General features: G+C 42.1%; 1 protein-coding gene across 3 annotated transcripts in view; it reads right to left on the bottom strand.

Annotated features, from left to right (window-relative positions):
- Window positions 1-421: 421 nt before the first annotated feature.
- The window catches only part of C1qtnf7 (C1q and TNF related 7), a 100744-nt gene continuing 76799 nt past the window's right edge, over window positions 422-24366 (bottom strand). For 2 of the 3 annotated variants that reach the window (XM_005318959.5, XM_040292655.2), the window contains exons 2-3: window positions 10009-10254; window positions 422-3973 (exon numbers count right to left, since the gene is read on the bottom strand). In XM_005318959.5, the coding sequence (XP_005319016.1) occupies window positions 3342-3973; window positions 10009-10254 (878 nt within the window). In that variant the 3' untranslated portion in view covers window positions 422-3341. Of the gene's footprint in view, window positions 3974-10008; window positions 10255-17333; window positions 17436-24366 lie in introns of those variants that run through there. The other variant, XM_040292654.2, reaches the window with a different exon arrangement.

Genomic DNA, 24366 nt, shown 5'->3' with positions numbered 1-24366 from the left:
TGTGTGCCTGCTAGAAACACGTTTTATATTCAGAGTTTGGGAGGACCGTTGCTGGTTTTTATGCTGTGGAGTGACGTGACTGTATTTCCATTTTAGAAGAATATATTAAACTTAAGTGTGGAGGATGAGTTGGAGGGTTGTGGCTGGAGGTAAGGAGTTGGTTGCAAAGGTTTCTACTAACCAAGGGAAGTGATAATGAATATACGGATGAGACCTTGGCATCGAGAAGGAAAGTTTCAGTGACTCAGAGACATACATTTAGGGTCTAGAACCATAAGAATTTTGTGCTGAACAGAATTCAGTGGGGAAGGAAAAGAAGACATCTAGAATGCATTTAGGCTTGTGGCTTTGGATAGTGATGCCATTTATGCAAAGTGGAGCTACAGAAGGAGAGAGGGGACGTTATAGGACAAAAAATAGCTAATATCTAAAATTTATTTATGTTCATCATCTTTTTCTCAGAGTATTACAGAAAAGGCATACTCAGAGTTCATGACATCTATTTTTCACCATAAGCAACATTATTCACAGCGATGAGTGACCTGGGTACATCCTTGTGCAGAATGTGAGCTAGGAACCTGGTGCCCAGGTATCTGCACGTTTTTGACCCACACTGTGGTTTTAGCCTAGCCCCTCTGCCTTTTCATTTGTTTTGCTCTTTTCTTTTATCCTGAATGTTTTCTGTCTGTATTTTACTTTTCTAAGATGCTATAAGTCTTTCTAGAACAAGATAGTATGTAGTCAATTCATAATGCCTTATTAATATTCAATACAAGTTAGCAGTTACAAAGAATGATTGGAATGAGACTTAGATTTTTCTTAAACAAAATCACGCTTCCATTTTCCTTATACAAATATCCATAAATATGGAAAAATTGTACCTGCTTGTTTTTTTTAAGAAACAAAAGACACTGGCATTTATTTGCTTAAGATTTTATTCTTTCGATACCAAAACTGGCTTTCCTTTCCCATGTCAGCTCTCTGATCCCCATCACCACCCCACCAGATAGCTCAAGATAAAGTTTATCTGAGGGCCTAAGACGAATAAGAGAAACTTTGTTTAAAATGCTACTCAAAATAGGCTTTGAAATGAAAGGCATTTACAAGATAAGTAAACAATGTCCAAAAATAAATGCATTTATAGATCATGCTCAGAAAAAAATTTACACAACAATCTCGCGGGTCATGACTGTCTGCATGACATCTCCATTTCCACTTTCTCCAGAAAATTCTGTTGTCCTGAAATGGCCTACATTTTCTATTTCTAAGATTAGATAGCTTCTGTGGTTTGTGCTCTATATCCGGGAATTCTGGCTTTAGCTGTAATGCGTAGGCAGATGATTATCTCACACCACTTTGGCTCTCTCTTCTTGGTCTAATCCTCATTGCTCTTGGACAACTGGGCCCATTGCCTGACTCAGGAGAGCAACAAGGGGACAGAGTATGGAGGCAAGGGAGGTCTGAAAAACAGGAGAGTCAAGCATTGCGCCCAGATACAACCCATCGGTCATTACAAGTTTCACCTCTGATAATGGCAGCTCTCAGTTCTGGAGCATGCAGACCTTCACCCTTTCCTGAAGTCCCCACCCCTCAGGCTGGCCTTTGGGGCTCTTACAAATATGGTCCATCAATCTCTGGCTTGCTGCTGTGTCTGCATTGCTATTCCTGCCTGTGTGTCCTTCCTGTCACTTGGGTCCCTCCAAGTCCTATCATCACCTAAGGCCCAGTGGGCAGAGATTCCCTCGGTCCTCTCTATCACCTCACAATTTGGAAGCAAACATTTGGTCCTCTTTTACGGCAATTTGTCTCTACCCCTGATTCGCACATTTGTAGGCATTAAAAAACTTATTAAATGAACAAGCAAAGAGGGGAATAAGTAGAAGGAGCACTAGAAGATACTGAAAGAAAAGCCTAAGGGAATGTGATTACTATCAACCAAGGGAGTGGGAGATGAGACAGAGCCACAGACTAACTGACGGATTGCAGTGCAGAGGGCAATAAGAAGTGGGACTGGGGGCTTGGGGGAGACAGCTCTTTATCTGTTTGATCTCTCTCCTGCCTCCTCCTGTTCATTCTCTGATTGGCTCACTTGTGGATCAGCTAGCACTCATGGATCAGTGGACACATGCTTTGCCTCCTTGGAATTCAGGATTTAGGAAATCCACAAGAAATCACGTGCTAGAGTGATATAAAGCAGTGGCCTTGCTTGTGAGAATGCTATTAGGTGAGAAGTTTGATTTAGGAGACCATCATGTTGAAAGGTTTGGGAGAATGACCTACTGGCTGTTTCTCTCCATTTCCGTCTTCATTTCCATTACCCCTCCCAGGCCTCTATTCCCTCTCTAGGATTTTCACTCCTTCCCAGTTGAAAATACCATGTTTTGAGGGAACAGGGAGTAAGTGGTGCTGACTTCCTCATTTTCTCTGCATCCATTTCACCCACTTAAATACACCTCGGCATGCCTACTCTCTTCCCACATGTAAAATCTCCTCTGGTCCCCAATCCCAGGAAAAGCAGGTCTTGTGTAGCTCTAGCGTTGAACCCATCTATTTTCCACGGTGCCCACAATAGAGTTGTGACAGTGTGCTCCCTGTACTCTATCTGGCCTCTATGAAGGTCAGGCTTTTGTTTTAAACTCTGTATTCTACCTGACTTGGCGCCATGGTGTCTGGTCCACACACAGGGGCTCACCAAGGAGCTGTTGCATGGATGTACACCAGCACAAAGAACTAAACAATAAAACAAAAGAAATTTATCACTTTAGTTTGCTTGAAAATGCTCAGCATCTCTTACCTTTGTTGTATGACCTATTATAGCTTTTGAGAACTCTCAAACCCTGGCTGGGATGTTATGTTTCTCTTAAATAACAGACAAAACTGTAATTTTATGAATATTTAATGGGACAATATCATCGCCAGCTGACTTTATCACAATGGGCATTTAATAAAAGTTTTGTCAATATTGTCTTTAATTTGTTTAAATATTTATGAACATTACTTTTTTTTATTTTACTTTGGTGATGCTGGGGACTGAACCCAGGGCCTTGTGCATGCAAGGCAAGCACTCTACCAACTGAGCTGTATCTCCAGCCCCATGGACATGCCTTTCAAGAGAATCCATATCTGGAGTTATTGTGGACCGCTCGTGTTGGTGTGGTTTTAGCTGCGTGGTGGTTTATCTTGTTTTGATAAATTCCTCCAGAACTGTCTGCAGATGCTCTGGAATCCGAGTAGGAGTTCTTTGGAACTCTTTCCTGCTCCTTCCACCTTCCAGTAACCCAGATGAGATTGAAGCATCAGCCGTGGTGACCTGGAAACTTTCAGGTCTGCAGTCGGGGGGGTCACAGTTCGTCATCTTCTGATATGGAATCCAGGTAATCCGTGTCCACGTAGAGGAGAAATCCAGAGAACAGGCTGTCTGCCCAGCCGGGGTCTGAGAAGAGGCCATTCTGGTCTGTGAAGAAGATCTCCAGCCAGACTTCATCTTCTGGCTGCAGGTAGATGACGGTGGACCCCGAGGCCACGTCATGGTTCCCTGTGTTGGCGTCGAAGGTCTTTATCCGGTATTGCCCGTTGTGCACCAGCCCGATGGCCAGGTGCTTATTGGCCAAAGTGATATCATAAGAAAAGTAGTAGATTCCTGGGAAAGCACAGATGAACTTTCCTGTCGCAGGGTTGTAGTGCTCACCCTCATTGAAGAGCACCTTGTTAAATATAATAGGGATTCTTTCTTCAGGGTAGCTGGTGGTGATGCCAACAGAAAAGGCGGATTTGAGCACGAGGCTGCCACATCGGCACACTCCAGGCAGCCCTGGGTCCCCTTGGTCTCCTCGGTCTCCCTTTGGTCCAGGAAGCCCAACTGGACCTACTTCTCCTTTCTCTCCCTCTGGTCCCATGGGTCCTTTCTTCCCAGTCTCTCCTTGGTCCCCTTTTTCGCCAGCCAGACCCAGGGGTCCCGTCTTACCTCTCAGACCTTCAAAGAGAGTTTATAGTTGAATTAATAGTTCCTCTAAAGAGTCATGAACAGCATTATCTACACGGTCCCAGCACACCAACTTTGTCTTTTCAGTCAACCTTTTTAGTTAGTTAGTTTTACTAACTAAAAAAAATCCTCTAAAAAAAAAACCACTGATACACTGAAAATGAAAACAGAGAATTTCCATCAGAATTTCAAGTCTGTTTTCCCGAGTATGTTACACATCATTTAAGACCTCTCTAATTTTAAAATAATTAACTACTATTTTGATGATGATGGATCACCTGTCATTCAATTATTCTAATCCAGGTACTGGTCACTGTCTGAAGAATTCAGTGAGCATAATGATATTATTCTCCAGAGTAGACTCATAGGGACAAATAATTCTTACAAACTATCCAGTCTCATGCCCCATTCTATTTCAGTTATTTTTTTAACAAAATAATGAAAGTTAAATTCGATTATGTTTATGAACCATTTGTTTTGTGCCAAGAATAGCATTAAGAGTTTTCTTTGCATGTATTATCTCATTTAAATATCACACAACTCTATGAACTAAGAATAATTAATACTTCAATTTCAGATGAGAAAGCTGAGCCATGGAAAAATTATTTTGCTCAAGAGATAAAGCTAATGAGTGATAGAGCTATGATCAGAATGGCATGCATCCTGCCTGACTCTGGAGACTGAGCATCCCCCAGGGACAGAGGCTAGAGTATGAACCGGTATGTAGTGTTAATATGCTACAATAACCAGAAAACTATGACTGCTGCCACCTTGCATTAGTTCCTTTGTGGAGAGAAAACTGATGTGTAGTGCTGTGACGAAACTTGCTTCTGTAGCAAGGCCAGGGCTAGAGTCCAAGCCTTAATAGCCTGACGATGTTGCCCGGTCCTCAGAATGCTTCTTCCCTTTAGGGTGCTACTCAAGAATCCTAATTCTGTTTGGCTCTGCTCCTATATGGATGGCTGTTTTCTCTTATGGAGGCCCATAAATTTAACTGGGAAGGACATAATAACGATGAAAATGTTTTCAACAAATTTGAAGTTACCGTACAAGATTATTTTCTCTATGTCCAAATTTCTGTTTCTACAGATCAGCTACAGGTTAAGTGCAGAGACATGGTGATCATGGTTTAAATAAGCAAAATACACTTAATTTTAAAGATGTAAAGACTTAATATTATAAAAAAGATGTTATTCAATTTGTTATGGTTTAGATAGGAAGTGTCCTCAAAAAACTCACATGTGAGACAATTTAAGAAGGCTCAGAGGTGAAATGATCAGAGTATGAAAGCTTAAACTAATCAATGGATTAATCCATTGATGGATTAATTGGGCGGCAACTCTAGGCAAGTACAGTTACTGGGTGTGACTGGATTAACAGGCCACTGAGGCCATGCCTTTGGGGTTCATGTTTGGTCCCTGGTCAGCAGATCTCTCTCTGCTTTCTTCCCGTCATGTTCTGAACTGCTTTCCCCCACCACGCCTGTCCACCATGAAGTTCTGCTTCACCTTGAAGCCCAGAGCTATGAAGTTGGCTATCTATGAACTGAACCCCTAAAACCATGAGCCAAAATAACCTTTTTCTCTTCTACGTTGTTCTTGTTAGGTCTTTTGGTCAGTGCACTGCAAAAGCAGACTAAAACACAATTAATTGTATGGCCAAATCCATTTTATAAATAGTTCTCATATCATGATATTTCCCCCCCAAATATCCAAATTATCAGATATCTACAATGTACTTTTGTAGTCAGAGAAAATATATTGCTGACATAAAGTTTTACTTTTAACTGTGATTCTGTTCTCAAGAACTTTTATGAATGTAAATCTTTTTATCTTTTTAAAATTTTATTTATTTATTTGTTTGTTTTATTTTTATGTGGTGCTAAGGATTGAACCCAGTACCCCACACATGCTAGCCAGTGTTCTACTACTGAGCTGCAGCCCCAACCTTTTTTTTTTTTTATCTTGGTAGTGCTTTGACATCATTTATTTGGATATTGTACGTACATCATTGTGTGAGTTTTGATTTGTTTTTCAAGCAAATTAAGGCAAAGTTAACAATGAAGCATTCAGGGTAATGCAAATTGAAGAAGAATTAAAGCTTTGCCTTTAATATATCAACTATTGTGATTTAATAATTTTGAAAAGTGGCTGTTGGCAATTTATGCTGCACAGGATGCCAACAGTGAACATGATCTTTACTTGGTAGATAGGACCAGCATTCTTCCTGATCCAGTTCTGCCTCCAGTTGAGAATGGTTTTTCTTGTTAAGTTGAAACTCTAGTCCCAGCCGCAGCACTCCGATATTTATTTCTTTGAACAATTCAGAATAGTCTAATCTTTCTGTTTGATTTTTTTTGGTAGAGATGGAACATGAACATGATTTTATTGTTAAATTTACTTTAGACTCAAATAACTTCTAAATTGCTATTTTATCTTCAACAGGAGCTTAAATTTTTCTGTCTTCATCACTGATTTTTTTTATGTATTAGTAAAAATTATTTTGGTCTCAATAACAATTTTAACCATAAGATTTCATTATGAACTCAAATCCCCCTGCTTCTATGATTTTGGGTACATCACTCTCGATTTCAAATGCTACATTTGTTAAAAAAAAAAAAAGCAGACTTAAATCTACTTCAAACTTAGTGAGCAAAGGAGTCAATAGCGACTCAACAGACCTGGGATAAAACCCACTTTAGCCATGGATCAGTTAGGTGCATTTGCTCTCTGGCTCCATTTTCCTAGTAGTTGAAGTGAAGGTTTGGACTGGATTGCTTAAGTCTCATCCTCTTGAAAATTCAGTGAGGGCAAATCATAAAGACTGGGATGTCTTTTCACAATGCTGCACATGAAAAGATCTTCATCACATCCATGCCTGGATGTCCTATCATAATACTGAGTTAATGTGCTGAGCTGTTGGGGTGATGACCTTCATGGACTAATTATAATAATTTATAGTAATTCTTTTTTTGTGCATGAAGAATTTGTTCATGTGCTGGAGGTCTACACACTAAGAGCAGAAAGAAGGGCTGAATCATTCTCCCTCTTCCTATTTAATCAGATATATACTCAGATAAAGAGAATTATGGAGTAAGGGTTAGTTTCTGCTTAGGTACTGAAGCTTGGACAGAAGCATTTTCTTCTTATTTCTCCATGAAATGTACTTACCTTGATTTCCTCTTCAGGGCCATTTTATCCATTCATCTATCCATCATCCATGGATTTATGCATGTATGCACACATCCATCTAAAACATTCAATATTGGTTGGCCATCCACTATCTGCTAGTCACTGTGATAGGGGTTGGGTGTAATATTGGCACAAAAATCACCTGCCCCATTCTCAAGTTAGCTGTTATTATCTTGAAATCTTTATATACAGGTCATAGATAAGCTAAATGATATCTTAAACCCATACAGTATACTGCAATGAGGAATCTGTTTCATGAGTTAGTTCTAGGGCTATTTGAAAATATATTTTTTATGCATTTGCATTCAAATTAAATGAAATGTGAATATGTTATAGTAATTATTGCTATAGACCAGAGAGAGAGACAGCTATTTTTTTTTACAGATAATTAATGATTTAGTATAATCAGCTCTGTGTTTCTAATTTAGGGTAGAGAAGTTGGACAACAACAACAACAAAATACCTTGATTCCACTTGGACTTGGTTGGGGTGGATGTGGTGGGTGTTCACTAAGAGTGACCAGTGAAGAGACTTGTGGTGTCATTAAAGGAGAACCAGGGAGCAGAAACCCTCTATGCCAGTTTCAGCTACATTAATCCTCAAAGCCCAAGGCTGTGCTCCCATAGTTTCTACGGGGAATGCTTCTCTCTCATGCCTTTCCTTTTGGAAGTGTTATATAGCCTTATGCAAATATTGGGTTTAAATAATCCCAGGCTGGGAGAGTTACTTTATTTTTGAATATTATTTTTTTAATTTATAGCATTCTTTTTATTGCTCATTATCATCATTGCAAATTATAATGGTGGACATCAAATATTAAAGTTACAATTCTAGATGAGTAGTAAGTTCTTAATGAAAGGTCTTTATGTAGACACAGTATAATTATGTGTTCACATATTGGCCTCCCTACACACATGTCTGCTTCTCAGGACATCAACAATGTATTATTCATGATTTTGTTCCCAGGGTCCTCAAACAGGTGCAATTTTGCACTGTCCACCTCCTACCCAAGGGGACAGATGGTGGTGTCTGCAGATATTCTGGTTGTTGCAATTGAGGGGCATTCAGGTGACACTGCCCAAAGGCCTACAGTGCACAGGAGAGCCACCCGCACAAATAAACACTGATCCCTAAATGTCATTAATGCAGAGGCTGAGAAACACTGTCTGGAAAAATATTGTATACTAACAGGTGCATAAAAAATTTCTGAGTGAATTACTCATGGGGACATGGATGAATAGATGGATTGATGCATTTGGGTAGATAGCTAGCCTCACAGAAGGTTGAACTTGTAGCAATTATGAACATTTAATTTAATTTGAAATAACATTAGAACTACCTCATGAAACAGATTAAGCATTTCTAGCTTATTATGTGGCTTTGGATAGTCACAATTTCTCTGGTCTCATATTTGCAGATCAAAATGTAATAAATAATAACAGTTAACATTTACTCTGTTTGACCCACATGGCAGTTATCCTGTGTAGTGTTTTGCATGCTTCATTGTCCTAAACTTCACAGTTATTATTACCAGTTCACAAATGAGGAAACTGAGGCTCCAAGAGTTTATTTGCCTAAGGGTATTAAGTCATTGAAGGAGCCAAGATTTGAGTCTAAGTCCTTCTGGCTCCAGGGCTTGATGGTTTAGCCACTACATGGTTAGTTGGAGACAGAGTACACCAAAAGGGTCACTAACACGAAACTGCAATCCTGTTGTTACTGCAGGATTTCAAGGACACTCATAATCTTGGCTCAGTGATAACTTAGATTCATGCGTTTCCTATGGCAGCCTTTGAAAAATTCTACTTGAGCTTGACATTCAAAGTTCTTTATTTGATGTTGAACCTTTACTAAAGTTTTTTGTCTAATACTGAACCACTCTCATAGGTTTGACAGTATTGATTTGCCAAGTATTTTTTTTTTGCATGGGAAATTCAGAAATGAATTATTAGCCAATAACTGGAATATACATTATGGTTCTATTTCATAGAACTCTAGTAAATCAGATGCAATGATTAGATAGAGGCATATATCTTAAATCCATTGACTTTTTTCTTCCTCTTTTTGGTCCTGACTTCTACACTCAGAAACTTGTTTTCAAAGATTGATTCTGAATCCTTTGGAGTTAACAGAGTCTCTCTAGAATTTCAATTTGGTTGACTTGGAAGGACTGAAGAGTCTGGCAAGTTTCCCGGACCAACTTATTTGATGGGGGGAAAAAAGTGAAAATTACCGAAGGACTAGGGGACAATTGTGTTGCTGCAAAGTGCTACAAGAAATCTATGCTTTAACGGCTACAGGACAGGTGGGAAAGCGATGAGCTAGGAAAGGCTACTGCCCTTTTGGTATCTCCATCAGTGCTCAGCAAGATGGCACCTTTGTGTCTGGCTCTGATTTCTGCCTCTGCTTAGTTTGTGCATCTCCCCTCCTGTCCATCTGTCTGTCTATCCATCCATGACCTGTGCATCCAGACATCATCTGGAGCTGGAATAGCCAGGTGGTTCCAGGTGTCGGATGTCTGAGTCCATCCCACGAGCAGTGCCTGTCCATCTCCACTGTTCCACTCAGCCATGGTGTGGCTCAGTTTCCTCACATGCACGATGTGATAACGTCTACCTGAAACAGTCGTCAATACCACAAAGCAAGGATGCAGGTGAAGAGTTGAGGGCAGCACCTGAAGCATGATAAGAGCTCAGTGCATTGTTAGGACTAATGAAGTGGAGAGGGGGACTTTAGGGGCAATTCCCCTGAGACGAAGCAACAGAGAAGGTGGCGGGGGGGGGGTAAAGTGGGTGAGGGGAGTGGAGTGTGTGACGTAGCTTCACCATCCGTTACCTGCGGAGCCCTTTTCACCTTTCTCTCCTTTCCGGCCGTCTCTACCATCTCTTCCTGGAAGGCCGATGCGACCGTGGGGCCCCGGGGATCCGTTGGCTCCAGGGGGGCCTGGTGGCCCAGGTAAGCCAGGGATGCTGCAGATGTATCTTGGGGAGTAGCTGTCTCCTTTGACCTGATTGCCCCGAGGTTGTCCACTTGCACAGATGGCAAAACTTGTGACATAGAGCAAGACAAACATCTTTGGCTCTGGAAGAGAAACACACACATCAGTGTCCCCTTCCAGGAGGGGGTTAGATGTGGCTGACCGTGCTGGAGCAGGGGAACTGGCACTGACAGCTCTCACCTTTTCACACGTGTGTTCCCTTGTAATTCCATTGAAAATGACATTATTGATGTGGAGTCTCAGTGTCCCACACAGGGATGGTGTAGAGAAAGGCTGGATTAAAAGGTTTTCCCAAAAGACATCGCTACATTGCATTTATTCTACAGAGTCAGTGATAGACTTTGAAAAATGATGCTTTTATTTTGCAAAAGAAAAGCATTTTTAAAAAATGGAAAATTAGAGATGCAAATGAATAAGATAAATATTGGCACTATTCTCATCACTCAGAAATAATTACCCTTTACTCTCCAATATACACATGCTTCTAGTATTTTTTGTCTGTGTCATGGAGAAAAACAATAGGGTATCATTCCTATAATTCTTCAACTTTCTTTACTTTACATATGAACTTCTTCTTATGTCAAAAGTTATTCACAGCATTAGCCAGGTGCAGTGGCACATGCCTGCAATCCCAAGGCTTAGGAGGCAGAGGCAGGTGGATCACAAGGTTAAAGCCAGCCTCAGCAAAAGTGAGGCACTAAGCAACTCAGTGAGACCCTGTCTCTAAATACAATACAGAATAGGTCTGGGATATGGCTCAGTGGTCGAGTGCCCTGAGTTCAATTCTTGGTACTTCCCCAGCCCCCCATAAAAAGTTACTCACAACATTAAAAAATATTGCTTTTGTCTCTACTATTTTATATATATGTACAGATGTGCATATATACCCCCACATATATACACATAGGCATGTATACATGTATATATATATACATACACACACACACACACACACACACATGTATGCAATTCCCCGTTATAGACATTTGTTTCCAGGGTTCTGCTAATATAAACAGCACATCAGACATGTTCTAACTAATCTTTGCATATATCCATGATAATTTTTTTTGTAAAAGTTAAAGCAGGAGCAAGGAAGAGGCATTTGCAAGAAAACCATGTTTTTCACTTGATAATCATGCCTAATGCCAATTAGTGTTAATTGGAGTACTGTGCATGTCCTGAGGGGAGTCTCAAACTTTAATTTAGAATCTGCAGGACATAATGTCTTGGTGTCCTATTAAGCCGTTAGCACTGTGGGTCAATTAAAGAGCTATGTGAAATTTGACCACGCACATGCCACATGCTCTGAGTGAAGCGGGCGCAGGTCTCTTCAGCTCTAGTCTGATAGGACGTGGGTTTCCCTCTACAAGGCCTGAGAACGGAGCACTTATTAGCATGGACCCTGGCACACAGGCTGAGGGTTGGGGAGGGGTGGTGCAGGCTGTGGAGACCTGAAGTTTTAGGCCAAATGATCCTCAGGATAAGCAGTTTCTTGAGAGGTGGTTCTGGTTTTGTGTAAATGGGGAATATGTGGATGGTTGAACATGATTTTTTTTGTACTTCTGATTATACAAAAGAATAGGTTTCCTAGTGGCATACTTGTACAGGCAGATAACATGTACTATGATCCTATCCATCCCCCCACTGATGGGGGGTTTTCTATTTTCCCTTCACCCTCCTCCTGATCCCCTTCCTGTTCTCTGATGGTCTCTCTGGATTTGGGCTTTAGCAGGAAATCTGTACAGTGTTTGATCTGGACTATACTCTCCCAAAGGAAATAATCATGAAACCTGGGATAAGCAATTACATAGTTTCTTTTTTCTTTTTTTGTACCAGATGTTGAACCCAGGGATGCTTAACCACTGAGCCATATCCTTAGCCCTTTTTATTTTTTGAGACAGGGTCTCCCTAAGTTGCTTAGGGCCTTGCAAAGTTGCTGAGGCTGGCTTTGAATTTGTGATCCTCCTGCCTCAGCCTCCCAAGCTGCTGGAATTAGAGATGTGTGCCACCGTGCCCAGCTTGTTACTTTTAGACAGCCACCTCAGAGAATTTAACCATATACACCATCCACTTTTTTGGTACTTGGGGGTAATTGCAACATCCAAAGGCTAGACTCAGAAATTTGCCAGAGCATAGGAATGACAATCTGAGGAAAACACAGTATGCTCCTGAATTAAGACTGATTCCTAGAAATCTTATTACTGAAAAGCCAAAGTCACTTTTCCAAATAGAGACTCCATATTCTTGACCAAATCGCAGTGTTATCAGCCTTCTTTCTTCCCTCCCAAATTAGAGAGAATGTCTTTGCTATGTTCTGTCTGCTAGGCTTGACATACCACACTGTCTTACTCTGATTTTTTTGCTACTATAATGAAATACCCAAGATTGGATACTTACAAAGAAAAGAGGTTTATTTAACCCATAGTTATGAAGGCTGAATGTCCAAAATGCATAGTGCCAGTTCTGGCGAGGACCCTCTCAGCTGCATCACTTCAAGAAAAGATGGTATCGTGGTGGGAATGCAAGTGAAAGGAGGAGATCAGTTGGCAAGACAGGAAGCCAGAGTAACAGGGAGTGGCCTGCCTTGTGACTGTGCACTGAGCCCCTCCCCTTAAAAGTCCCACCACCATTCAGGACATAGCTTCCAACACACGAACCCTGGAGGCACACACCTAAACCACATCCACATCACGGCAAGCACTATCCTATGGCTCAAATGGTTTTAAAGTCATTTCTGACAGCCCCAGGGTTCTGATAAAGACACCAGCACTTCCAAACAAGCTGCAGATGAAGGAAAATTGTGAGAACATTCTAGGCACAATCCTTGCTACAGTCAAAACTAGACACATCGATTAAGTGGCCTGTTCCTCTCTCATGTACACGACTGGTCATGGCGGGGCTCTGAGAGGGAATGTGAAGGTGGAGAACTTCTGAGGCCTCATGGGACAGATGGCTATAGGCTGAAGCCAGGAAGTGGTTTGAAGAAAGACTGGGAATGATCTGGAGGAAGGTGCCCTGGGCAGTGATAGAGAATACAACAAGGGCAACAGTTGTGGGGGTGGGTGTCTGGAAGAAAATCTCAGTAACATCTAGTTGATGATGGGCAGAGGAAGCAGAAACCTAAAAGATATGCTTACAGAAAAGAATATTGAACATCACCAAGAGCCAGGCAACAGGTGCTCAAAGAGGGATAAATAAGAGCAACTGAAATGGACCTTGGACCAATGGGTTGCTTTTCTTTGAGAAATGCCCTGGTAAACTGCCGGCACCAGTCTAAAAGCACGTCCCCATTAGGACTTTCTGAAAGGCTCTCCAGATGATTGTCCACTAACAATCCTTATCTGATGCAGAGGCACAATGTGTCGTGGGGCCTGATGATGAGTGTCAGTCCATTCTTGGGACTCCGTTCACGCAGAAGGAAAAGGGGTGCGGGTCGTGATGGAAGCCACAGTGGCCTCTCCCGCGATGGCTGTCCACTTCACTTAGGAGCCAAAAGCTTCGTGTTCCCTGGTAGCACGGTGTGCGGGCCCCCTAATGCCCCTGATTTCTACTCTGCTCACTCTCCAGTTCCAGTCACAATGGATAACCTAGGGTTCCCAAGGACACCGGTGCCTCTGCCTCAGGCCTTCACATGTTTCTTCCCTCTGTCTAAACCCTCTTCACCAAGGTGTCCATACATGGCTCCCTCCCTCCCCTCCTTCTGCAAGTCTGCTCAAATGCCACCTTTTCATGGAGCCCAACGTTTGCACCTTATTCACGATGCAATCTGCCCCCACCCCAGCCTCCCTCTTTCTGCTCTATTTTTCTGTCTCCATTGTGCTCACCGTCGCGGACTCCTGTCTTTATTTTACACTGCACATTCTGTCTGGAGGGAAGGGAAGCTCCCCGAGGGCAGAGCTCTCTGTCTTAGTCATTAATATGTCTACCCGCCTAGAACAGTGCGTAGTACAATAAGCCCCAGCTGGAGGAAGTGAAGACTTTTTGTGGGGATGGTGTGAGTTTTGTTGAATAAAAAGTAGTGAGGAATTACGGAGTATGAAATATTATAAGAGAAAGAGAGAAAAGAAGATTTCAAGAAGGCTTTCTGGGGTCTATGTCCCTTTCACAGTATTTGAGGAATAAAGGACTTGAGTTGTTGTGCCTTTAAGTCTATGGTGTTTAAAAGTATACAAAAGCTCTTTTTTTTGTATTTATAATATAGGCACACTAAAATTCAAAAGAAAAAGGGTATGAAATGACAAGTAAATCTCTTCTTATTTTTCTGTCTTCTCATCAGTTTCCTCCCTGAAGGTGGTGACTGTTGACAGTTCCTTGTGTCTTCTCCTTCCCCGCGTTGATGTCCTCCGTACCATGGTCTGCACTTGGCCTTTTTGCTGAGCTTCTTTATAGGTATGCAGAATCATCCCTTGGTGTCCATGGGGGATTGAGTCCATGACTGTCCAGCCCCCATGTATACCACAGTACAAGATGTTCAAGTCTCTGATATAAAATGTTGGCATATTTACCTATGACCTATGCACATCCTCCTGTGTACGTAAGTGGTCTCTGGATTGCCTATAATACTTAACACAATGTGAATGTTATGTAAGTAGTTGTTACTGTATTGCCTAGAGAATAATAAGAAAAAAGTCTGTACAGGTTCAGTACACAGTTTTCTAAAATATTTCTGATCTGTGATTAATTGAATCCATAGATGTGGAAATTGTGGATGTGCAAGGCTGACTGCGTGTATCTGTACTGGGGTAGACAGAGCTACCTTAGACCCTGTTATTTCGGGTCCAAAATATGTTATATTTAAGTAGTTGATGGACAGGTAGAATATTTGCATTCTTCTGTTATTCTAAACAATAGTGCACTGAATATTTATATTTATCTATCTGTACATGGTTCGTGACACACAGCAAAAAATTTTTCCCAGTTTGTCTTTTCACTTTTTTCATGTAATTAAAAAAACCCATTTTTATTGTAAAAACATTTTTGAAGTCAAATTTATTGTGTTTAGAAAGCTTCCCCCACTCTAAGGTACTAAAAGAGTCTTTCTCTTTCTCTAGGGCTGGGGGTATAACTCCTATTGTAGAGCACTTGCCTAGCATGTATGAAGCCCCGGGTTCAGTCCCCAGTACTGCAGAAAACAAGCAAAATATGCTTTTCTTTCAATGCTCATCTCATTTAAAAAAAATTTTTTTAGTTGTTTTTGGACCTTTATTCTATTTATTTGTATGTGGTACTGAGAATTAAACCCAGTGCCTCACACGTACTAGGTGAGCACTCTTTCACTGAGCTACAATCCCAGCCTTCTTGTTTCATTTTGTCACCTTCAAAAAATTTTATTTGTTAGAATTTTTTGATTAAAAACTCAGAGGTAGGGATCCAGGTTTATGTTTCCAACACCTTGTCTGGAACAATCCATCCTTCATGGAACGTCCACTGCTCTGCCACCAACTTGATTATTTTGGCTGGACAGGAACCATGTGTGTCACAGCTTTATAAGCATTATAATAACTTTAACAGCTTTACAGAGAGATAATTTGCACAACGAAAAATTAACTGACGTATACGATCAATGCACACCATAATCCAACTTTAGAATATTTTCAAAATCTGCAGAAGAAAGCTATACCCATGAGCAATCACTTCTCATACAGTAAGCTTTAAAGCGTTCAATTGAATTATGCAAATTCATGCAGACTATGTGCTACATAGTTAAAGTACAATATTTCCACTTTCATGCCCCTTTGGAGTTAGAAAATCGAAGTTCTGGAAATAATGCTAATCTAGAACAGATCTGTCCTGGAAACTAATTGTAAATGACTCTCTGCCCGATTTTTCTGTAGGGATAATAAAGTAACAAGTTTTTAAAATGTTAAACACATATTTGAAACACACATACATGTATACATACCAGAGCTTTCATATTAATGGGTGTTCTGAATCTTTAACACAGGGATATAGCATATCGTGTTTTGTAAACTTTTGTAAGCAATAGAATCTTTTGCTCTTGCTAAACTAGCCATGAAAAATTCTTGAAGAAAAAAATGCTGATTAAATCAATGCAAAAATTGAACTCCCAGAAAGTGTGTTCAGAGATTGGAATCCCTTTATAAATAGCCCATGACTTTTTTTCTTCTAAAAATAAAAGATGCTGTTTATGGGAATGTAAAATGGTGCTACTTTGGTGAAAAATAGTGCAGTGAATCCCCAACAAAATTAAGTATAGGATTATCAAATGTCCAGAATTTCTCTTCCGGATATGTAGGTGTACATATATCCAAAAGAAGTAAAAGCAAGGACTCAAACAGATATTTGCACACCCACGTCCACGACAGCACTCTTCACAACAGCCCAAAGGTAGGAGCAACCCAGTGTCCACTGATTGACACAGCATGATGTATTCACAGAATGAAATATTATTCAGACTTACAAAGGAAGGGAATTTCAATACATGCAACAACATGGATGGACCTGTAGACATCGCGCTATGTGAAATAAGCTATGCGAAATGACCAACACCACATGATTCTTCTTACATGATGGTCCCAGGCCAGCCACATTCACAGAGACAAACATTTACAATGCTCTGTGGTCCTATCTTTCCTGGCAGAACTGCCTTTCCCGTTTGAACGAGCTCCCTCCTCCTCCTGGCACTACTCGGGTCCCCCAGGGCCACACGATTGCCTTTGCCTTATGACCATTTCCTGCTCATTTTCCCAGCAAAATGTAACCTCCCTATCATTGACAGATAAGACTGAGCATGGCCCACAGGAGAGGCTCCACAAGGCTGGATGAAGAACACACACATCCATCAGCCTTTCTTATCAACAGTTCATGATTTATAAAGTGTTGGCTATCTCCTGATAAGTGCTCTGGTGGCACAGCAGTAAAACACTCTGACACCTGCAAACAGTTGATGGTCTACAGAGCAAGGCTAAGATCATCCCATCCTCCCGAGACATTCGGGGGCAGGTTGGACCGGGAAACAAGATCCAGAGACCACCGTCTATGGTCATGAAGCAAGCCGCTGACCAGAGATTTGGACCCAGAACTTCAGCTTCCTGGATTCTCCTTACAAAACCACCTGTTTAATAAACTAAAAAGCTACCACTATGAAAAAGGCCATTGTACCCACATTCACCAAAATCCTATAAAAGAATAGACACCATACCGTGCTCTTGGCTGGTGAGCGGCTGCAGGGTGCTCAGAACACTGAGACGGAGGGTTTTTCATGAGAGCTCAGTGAAAAGCTTTGCTTTGGTACCAGACAGAGTAACAGGTCCAAGTTCTCAAAGATTTCCAAATAGTTGTGCTAAAAATAATCTTCCCGCTTAGTCCCAAAGAGCCAAAGGCCCTGGAAGTCATTCATCCAGCGAGGCTCAACTAGAAGGACCAGTTAAAATTATGGTTTTGTTTGGGACAAACCCTAAGTTCCTGCTCCCCATGACTGGTAAGTTTGCAGGCTTCCTTCTCCATCTCTGAGTGCAGTGGCCTCTTTTTCAGATCTGTTTACTTCATTTTTCCCTTTTCATTTGTTTTCCGTTGAGTGCATGGTTCAGGAAAAAAAATTACTCACTGCCTGGAAATTATTTTTTTAACTTAGAGAAAAAAAAATCATTTCCTATTCGAGAGTGTTTGAGGGGGAATCTTTAGATTCTGGACCTAGGATGGGGTTTCATGGAAGAACAGGGAGCATTGTCCCTAATCTTGATAAATGTGGCAGGAAAATGGCCCTTCAATTCTATGTGCTGCAGAAAGAAAGAGGGTTGAGCGCTGCATGATGTTTTCTTTGTTCTTTGCTGAATGGAGACAATGATTGAGTATTTTTAGATGACTAATATGTCTTTGTTCCTACTGAGAATTGATCATAACAACTCAAAAGGCAAAATGATTCTCCAAAGCCTAAGACTAGTCATCTTTGGTGCAATCAATTTCTTTGTTTCCTTCTGATGTGTATTTCTTATATTGCCTTGGCAACGGCAATTTATAATTCATGATGTCATTTAAGGAAATTAAGTGACTGAAAAAAGCCTCATTTCTATCTTGCTTTCTCACTCATTCTTCTCCAGCAGTGAGATCTCCAAAGGAAAGAAATGTTCAGAGTAAGGGAAGTGAACACTGATCACAAATTTGAACAAGAATTTTAATGGGCTCTCTGTTCCGATCAGCTTTATCCTGCCCCAGGTATTCACCCTTCAATCTAGAGGAAATGGTCTTTTTGAATTTATTGGCTCTCAGAATCTGAATGCCATCATGGCACGAAAAACAGTATCTTGAGCATAAGAGCCAGTCATATATGCATTTTTTTCTAAATTAGAATCTTCATCTTGCAGAGTCCCTGGTTGGTTTGTCTCATCCTCAAAATAAAATGGTGACCCTTACTTATTCTAAGCCTCCTAATAGTGCTTAAATTTCTCTAACAAAAGTTCTGGTGACAAATGTCAGCTACAGACAAGCTTGATCTCAGATGGCCCAGCTTATTTATTTATTTGTTCATAATTGATGACTTTAATGGGCTTTCCTCATTTTATCTCTAGGATAGCACAACATCTGTCCAGGACCCCAGATGATTATTGACCAACAGAAGGCAGATGTGTCCCATCTTGCTACCTTTGATTGGCTAAGGGTTGATGCAACTGATGGGTTTGCATTTGCTTTTATTCACAATATCCACAATTTCCCCCTCATGTTGCTTACTCCATTTTAAAGTTATTTTTGTTAACATGTATGAATTGTGCATACTAGCGGGGTTTGCTATGACTCTTGATACCACACACACTGACCATCCCATTTCCCTTTATCACATCCCCTGCCCCACCCTTCCCAGTGTCCTTACTCACTATTCTACATACATGTCAACACACTTCTGGTGATAAGATTTCTTGTGTTGTTAAAGTATAGCAGTATTTTGTCTGTTCTGCAGTACTTGATATTTTCCTTGAGATGAAAATTATTTTTCAGCTCAGCTAACCTAATATAATGTATGTCTTCCCAAATGGACTTTTCTTTCCAGAGAGAATGAACCTCTGGACTGGTTCATTCAGAGCATTCGGCTATGGGTTGAACTTATCAGTGTTCACGTCACTCGGTTATTTCCATACTCACTCTAGAAGTGGAGGTGAGAAGCGTGGGTAGGACAGCGAGTCTAGAAACACGGGCTTGGGGTCAGACTGTGTTCTCACCTGCCACTGGCCCCAAAGTCAAGGTCTCATTTTCTCTTTCTTGAGAAGGTTTTCCTTTTGAGTTTGTGATCTAAGTTCGGTGGACCTTACTTAGATTCTTAGACTATAGTTTTCCTATAACTTTACTGACTTTTCAACCGGGTCTAGTTTAAGTCATTTTGATGCAGTAAATTCCCAGAGCATCTAACAAGTGTGCAGGGAAACCAGCAAGAGAGAAAGAGAGAGAGAGAGAGGGAAGGGAAGGGAAGGGAAGGGAAGGGAAGGGAAGGGAAGGGAAGGGAAGGGAAGGGAAGGGAAGGGAAGGGAAGGGAAGGGAAGGGAAGGGAAGGGAAGGGAAGGGAAGGGAAGGGAAGGGAAGGGAAGGGAAGGGAAGGGAAGGGAAGGGAAGGGAAGGGAAGGGAAGGGAAGGGAAGGGAAGGGAAGGGAGAAGAGAGAGAAGAGCGGGGGAGATTTTGCAATGTCTTTGGTGTAAGTACTACACTATGGTCACTTTCAAGTTTCCAGCCTCAAGTTACCAGCCTGACATCTACTGAATGCAAAGATGGGAAGCTATGTGCAGAACTGGCCCTTGGTAACTGGTCTTAATTGGGCTAGTAAATTACTGATCTCTCTCTCTCTCTCTCTCTCTCTCTCTCTCTCTCTCTCTCTCACACACACACACACACACACACACACGCCACTTTGAAAAGCACGATATTATTTTATAAAGATGATTCTAGCTGATCTATAATAAGCACATACAATGTGCCAAGATGTTACAACCATTACTTTCTTTAATCCTCACCACGACCTGTGGAGGTGTGTGATTTTCTACCCTCCTTTCACGGATGAGTGCTTCAGGCAACCGAGCGGGTTCTATATTTATTTCCTCCCGAGGGTGTTGCTAACTTCCCACAGCAACTTCCTGCATCCAGACAGCCTGCCACCAGCTGGGCTGCCCCACTCTCTCCCCCTCAGGAGGTTCACTGGGTTCTCTGAGGAATCCAAGCTCTTCTTTCTAGTCTCAGAGCCTCGCCTGTATCTTCTCCTGGGCTTCAAGTCCTTGCTGAGCATGTGCACCCCACACCCCTTTCTCCCTCTGTTTATATTTATCTTCCTTTTGTATCATTTCCTCCAGGAAGTGTCCTTGCTGCTCTTGAGCAGGAAGGAGCTTCCCTTAAGTCCTCCTCAGTGTTATCTTGACCTCTCCTGTGCACTCTGGCTCACTGGTTCTTAACTAGATAGACTGAATTTCCACACCAGTGGAGTAAGTCTAGGCATTTACACCTCTTAAAAGCCCAGTGGGTGATTCTGATGGGCATCCAGGCATTGGGGGAATCTGTGTCCCATCTACTCTGTTTTTTTTTTTTTTTAAGAGCGAGAGAGAGAGAGAGAGAGAGAGAGAGAGAGAGAGAGAGAGAGAGAGAGAATGTTTTAATATTTATTTTTCAGTTTTCGGTGGACACAACATCTTTATTTTATTTGTATGTGGTGCTGAGGATGGAACCCAGCGCCTCTCGAATGCCAGGCGAGCACGTTACCGCTTGAGTCACTTCCCCAGCCCCCTACTCTGGTTTTAATGGTGGTCCTGCTTGTTAGTCTTTCCCAACCAAGGAGTTTCACGGATAGGAATCTAGTCTTCTTTGTCTCTCACTCTGTTATTTTATTCATTGATTTATCATACATTGATTGGGTTGCTGCTAAATGCCAGAGGTTGAATGCTTGGTCTTAGAGCAGAGAGAGCCCTTGTAGAAATAAAATCTAGAGGGTAAGACAGGCATTCATCAAATAATCACAGAGCCATGTTTGATACATTAACTGGGAATTCCCATCATCTTGGAATTTCAATTGGGGAACCAAAGCAGAGAAAAATGAGCAATCAGTACCACCCATCTGCTTAGAATTTGTGAAAAATCAACTGGATTTGACATTGAACATTATCCACTTTCTTTTTTTTTTTGGTACCAGGGATTGAACCTAGGGGTGCTTGACCACTGAGCCACATCCCCAGCCCCTTTTTATTTTTTATTATTGATAGGATCTCACTGAGTTGCTTAGGGTCTTGCTAAGTTGCTGAGCCTGGCTTTGAGCTCAGGATCATTCTGCCTCAGCCTCCTGAGCTGCTGGGATTACAGGCATGTGCCACTGCACCTGGCGACCACCAACCATTTTTAAACCACATAAAAACAACAACAACTAGAAATTCAAGAAAGGATTAGCAGAGAGTTGTTGGCTGATGAAGGAGCATTGAAGTGTTTCTCCTTTACTTCCGAAGTGACCAGGACTGCAAGGGAAGTCACTGAAAAGAATGGGGGTGCCTGCAAGAAGGGAACTGCTTATCTACCTTGCCCTGCAGTGTGGGACGCTAGCTGCACTGTGAAGCTCAGGGCCTTGAGAGCCTGTCGCAGGATCAGCGCAACGTGATGGAGAAGTGCCGGGGTGCTTGAATCCACCCCCAGCCTCTTCTGTGGTCTTGCCAACCCAAGCGTTGTGAAGGCAGAGGCTGACTGGAGGAGAGAGCAGGGCAGGGGCAGCCGTCGGAGAGCCAAGTTTCCCAGGAGGCAGATGGTTCTGAGGATGGCGGCTGGGAATGGTCCATCCAGATGGAGCCCCTTGAGCCAACAAGAAGTCCTCCCTGGGAGAGGAGGCCACTGAGCACAGAATCTCTGGCCATTGTGGGGCCAACCAGGCTATCAATCAAACAGTCTGTTGCATCAGGGAAGTGTGCCACATGGGGGCCACCTAGGAAGCCTCTGGTGCCCGTGAAGAGACACATCCTGAGAGAGCCAGCAGTTCAGTACCTGGGCAGCCAGGGGAGGACCATGCAGGGGGCATTGAGTGAGGAATCTGATCACTTTGTTCTAATTCTCCTGTGCTCTGATCTGAGTTGCCAAAGGTAGGAGCCGGGGGAGGGCAGGAGTGAGGGGGGAGTGGAAGAGCAGCGCACACCCAGGCTGCAGCCACAGAGGGGCGGCTTTTGTATTAGATGTGCAGTAGGAGTTTTGATTTAGATTTGTCTTTTTAATATCTGAAAATTGTCCTTGTAACTGAGAGTTACCAGAAAGCTAAAGAATTTGCCTGAGATGTCATGGAAGGGCAGGGCAGAGATCTAACAGAGTTTGACTAGGACAATGGATGGGAGAAAGATGAAACTGCTTCTTATTTATATCATATGAAGGATGGAGAAGATCATTTGATCACTGGAGAATCTTTGGAGGGTGCTGTGAAGGAGAAGTACAGGGTGTTACAGAGTGTTCAGCAGGGAAACCCAGTTGAACCTATAGCTAAGAGAACACTTGCTTAAAGAACTGACATCTGACCTAAAATATCAAACAGGAGTGGCATTGATCAGGCCAAGAAGCAGAAAGATGCCTCCAGGTTGAGAGAATGCCTGTGCAAAGGCCCTGAGGTGGAAGAGGAGGTGTGGAGTGGCGGCCTCTGGGAAGGAGCAAAGAACACGTGCCTGGAGAGAAAGTGTTCCTGCACCTGGTCAGCTCTGCTGGACGCAGAAGGTTCTGGTCTTGTCATGGGGGTGGGTAAGAGCCCTTGAAGGATTGTGAGTGGGTTTTATGGTTTAGACTGTGCCTTTCTCTTAGTGCTGACTGATAATAATGAGGATGATACAAGCACAGGTAGTGCCTGCTTCCACCCTCCTGGCCTTGCAGGGTGACTTCAGCCAGCTAAACAGAATTGGTTTGGCTTCTGAACCTGCTTTCAGTGTAGGGAAACAGGCAGGTTCTCATGTGGAAAGGAGTTTGTCTTCTAAAAATGGAGCAGTGAACCCACTCACCAAATGTGCAAACGTCCCCATACTGTGTGCCAGGTGCCATCCTGAGTCCTGGACCTGCAGCCTTGAGGAAGGAAGACAGGAGCCCTGTCTGAATCCAGACATTAAGGAAGGAAGGGCCTTTCAAGACCTCTGCCTGCTCTTCCCAGTTCACAGATGGTGAGAAGTGACTTGCCTCATGTTGTATTTACCTGCTAAGCCAGAACTGGAACTCAGGTCCCTGCATGATGCCCAAGAATCTCTCCTCCATTCAGCCCAACCTCCCATCCAACCTGATTCCTAGCTTCACACGTAGAAGACACTTAAGAGTTTCTAATATGCAGAGACATCCATTATTGTGAATAATTGAGAATTAACGTCATCCCAGATCATAATACTTGAGCCTTGTCCAAAATATCACTTTTCATATTTTAGAACACAAGAAACTTCAACAAATCACAGGAAATTTTAAACACAGAGAGAAACGGACATAAATAGATGAGTTCCCACAAGCCCAGCCTCCAGCTTCAGTAGTTTCCCAAGCACGACACTATTCCATTGACACCCTGAATATGTTAGTCCCGTTGCCTCCCTACACTTGCATCTTGTATATTTTCAAGGAAATTCCAGACATTGTATCACTTAGCCCATAACTATTTCTATAAAAACTAGAAATTTTTATCATCCTGGTTAATAATAGAGTGATTGACACCGTATAGCTTCCTTAGCCCTTGAGGTCTTTTAAGCAAAAATGAAACGTTTGTGTTAGATACTCAATAGGAGTTTTGATTTAGATTTGTCTTTTTAATATCTGAAAATGAGTCACAATAGACCAGTGAAATTGGTCTAAGTGAGAGTTACCAGAAAGCAAAAGAATTTGCCTGAGATGTCATGGAAGGGCAGGGCAGAGAGATCTAACAGAATTTGATGAGAACAATGGATGGGAAAAAAATGAAACTGCTTCTTATTTATATCATATGTGAGATGGGGAAGGTCATTTGATCAACTGGATAATCTTTGGAGAGTGCTCTGGAGGAGAAGTACAGGCTGTTAATGGAGTGTTCTGTAGGGAAACCCAGTTGAACCTATGGCTGAGAGAATACTTGTGCACTCAAAGTTCTGAAATAGGATTTTATGTAGTTGTCAAGACTTTTCCGTGATGTTTTCAGAGTGCAGAGAGAACTCTCTGATGACTTGTTATAGAAATTCCAAGAAGAAGAGAGTGCATTACAGGCCTATCTGTGCATGGTAGATTTGGGGGAAAGGACGTGGGTGGA

The sequence above is a fragment of the Ictidomys tridecemlineatus genome, chromosome 9, assembly GCF_052094955.1.
Source record: "Ictidomys tridecemlineatus isolate mIctTri1 chromosome 9, mIctTri1.hap1, whole genome shotgun sequence".
Lineage (NCBI taxonomy): Eukaryota > Metazoa > Chordata > Mammalia > Rodentia > Sciuridae > Ictidomys > Ictidomys tridecemlineatus.
Note: the sequence above shows the minus strand (reverse complement) of the source record. Positions and strands in the feature narration are given on the sequence as shown.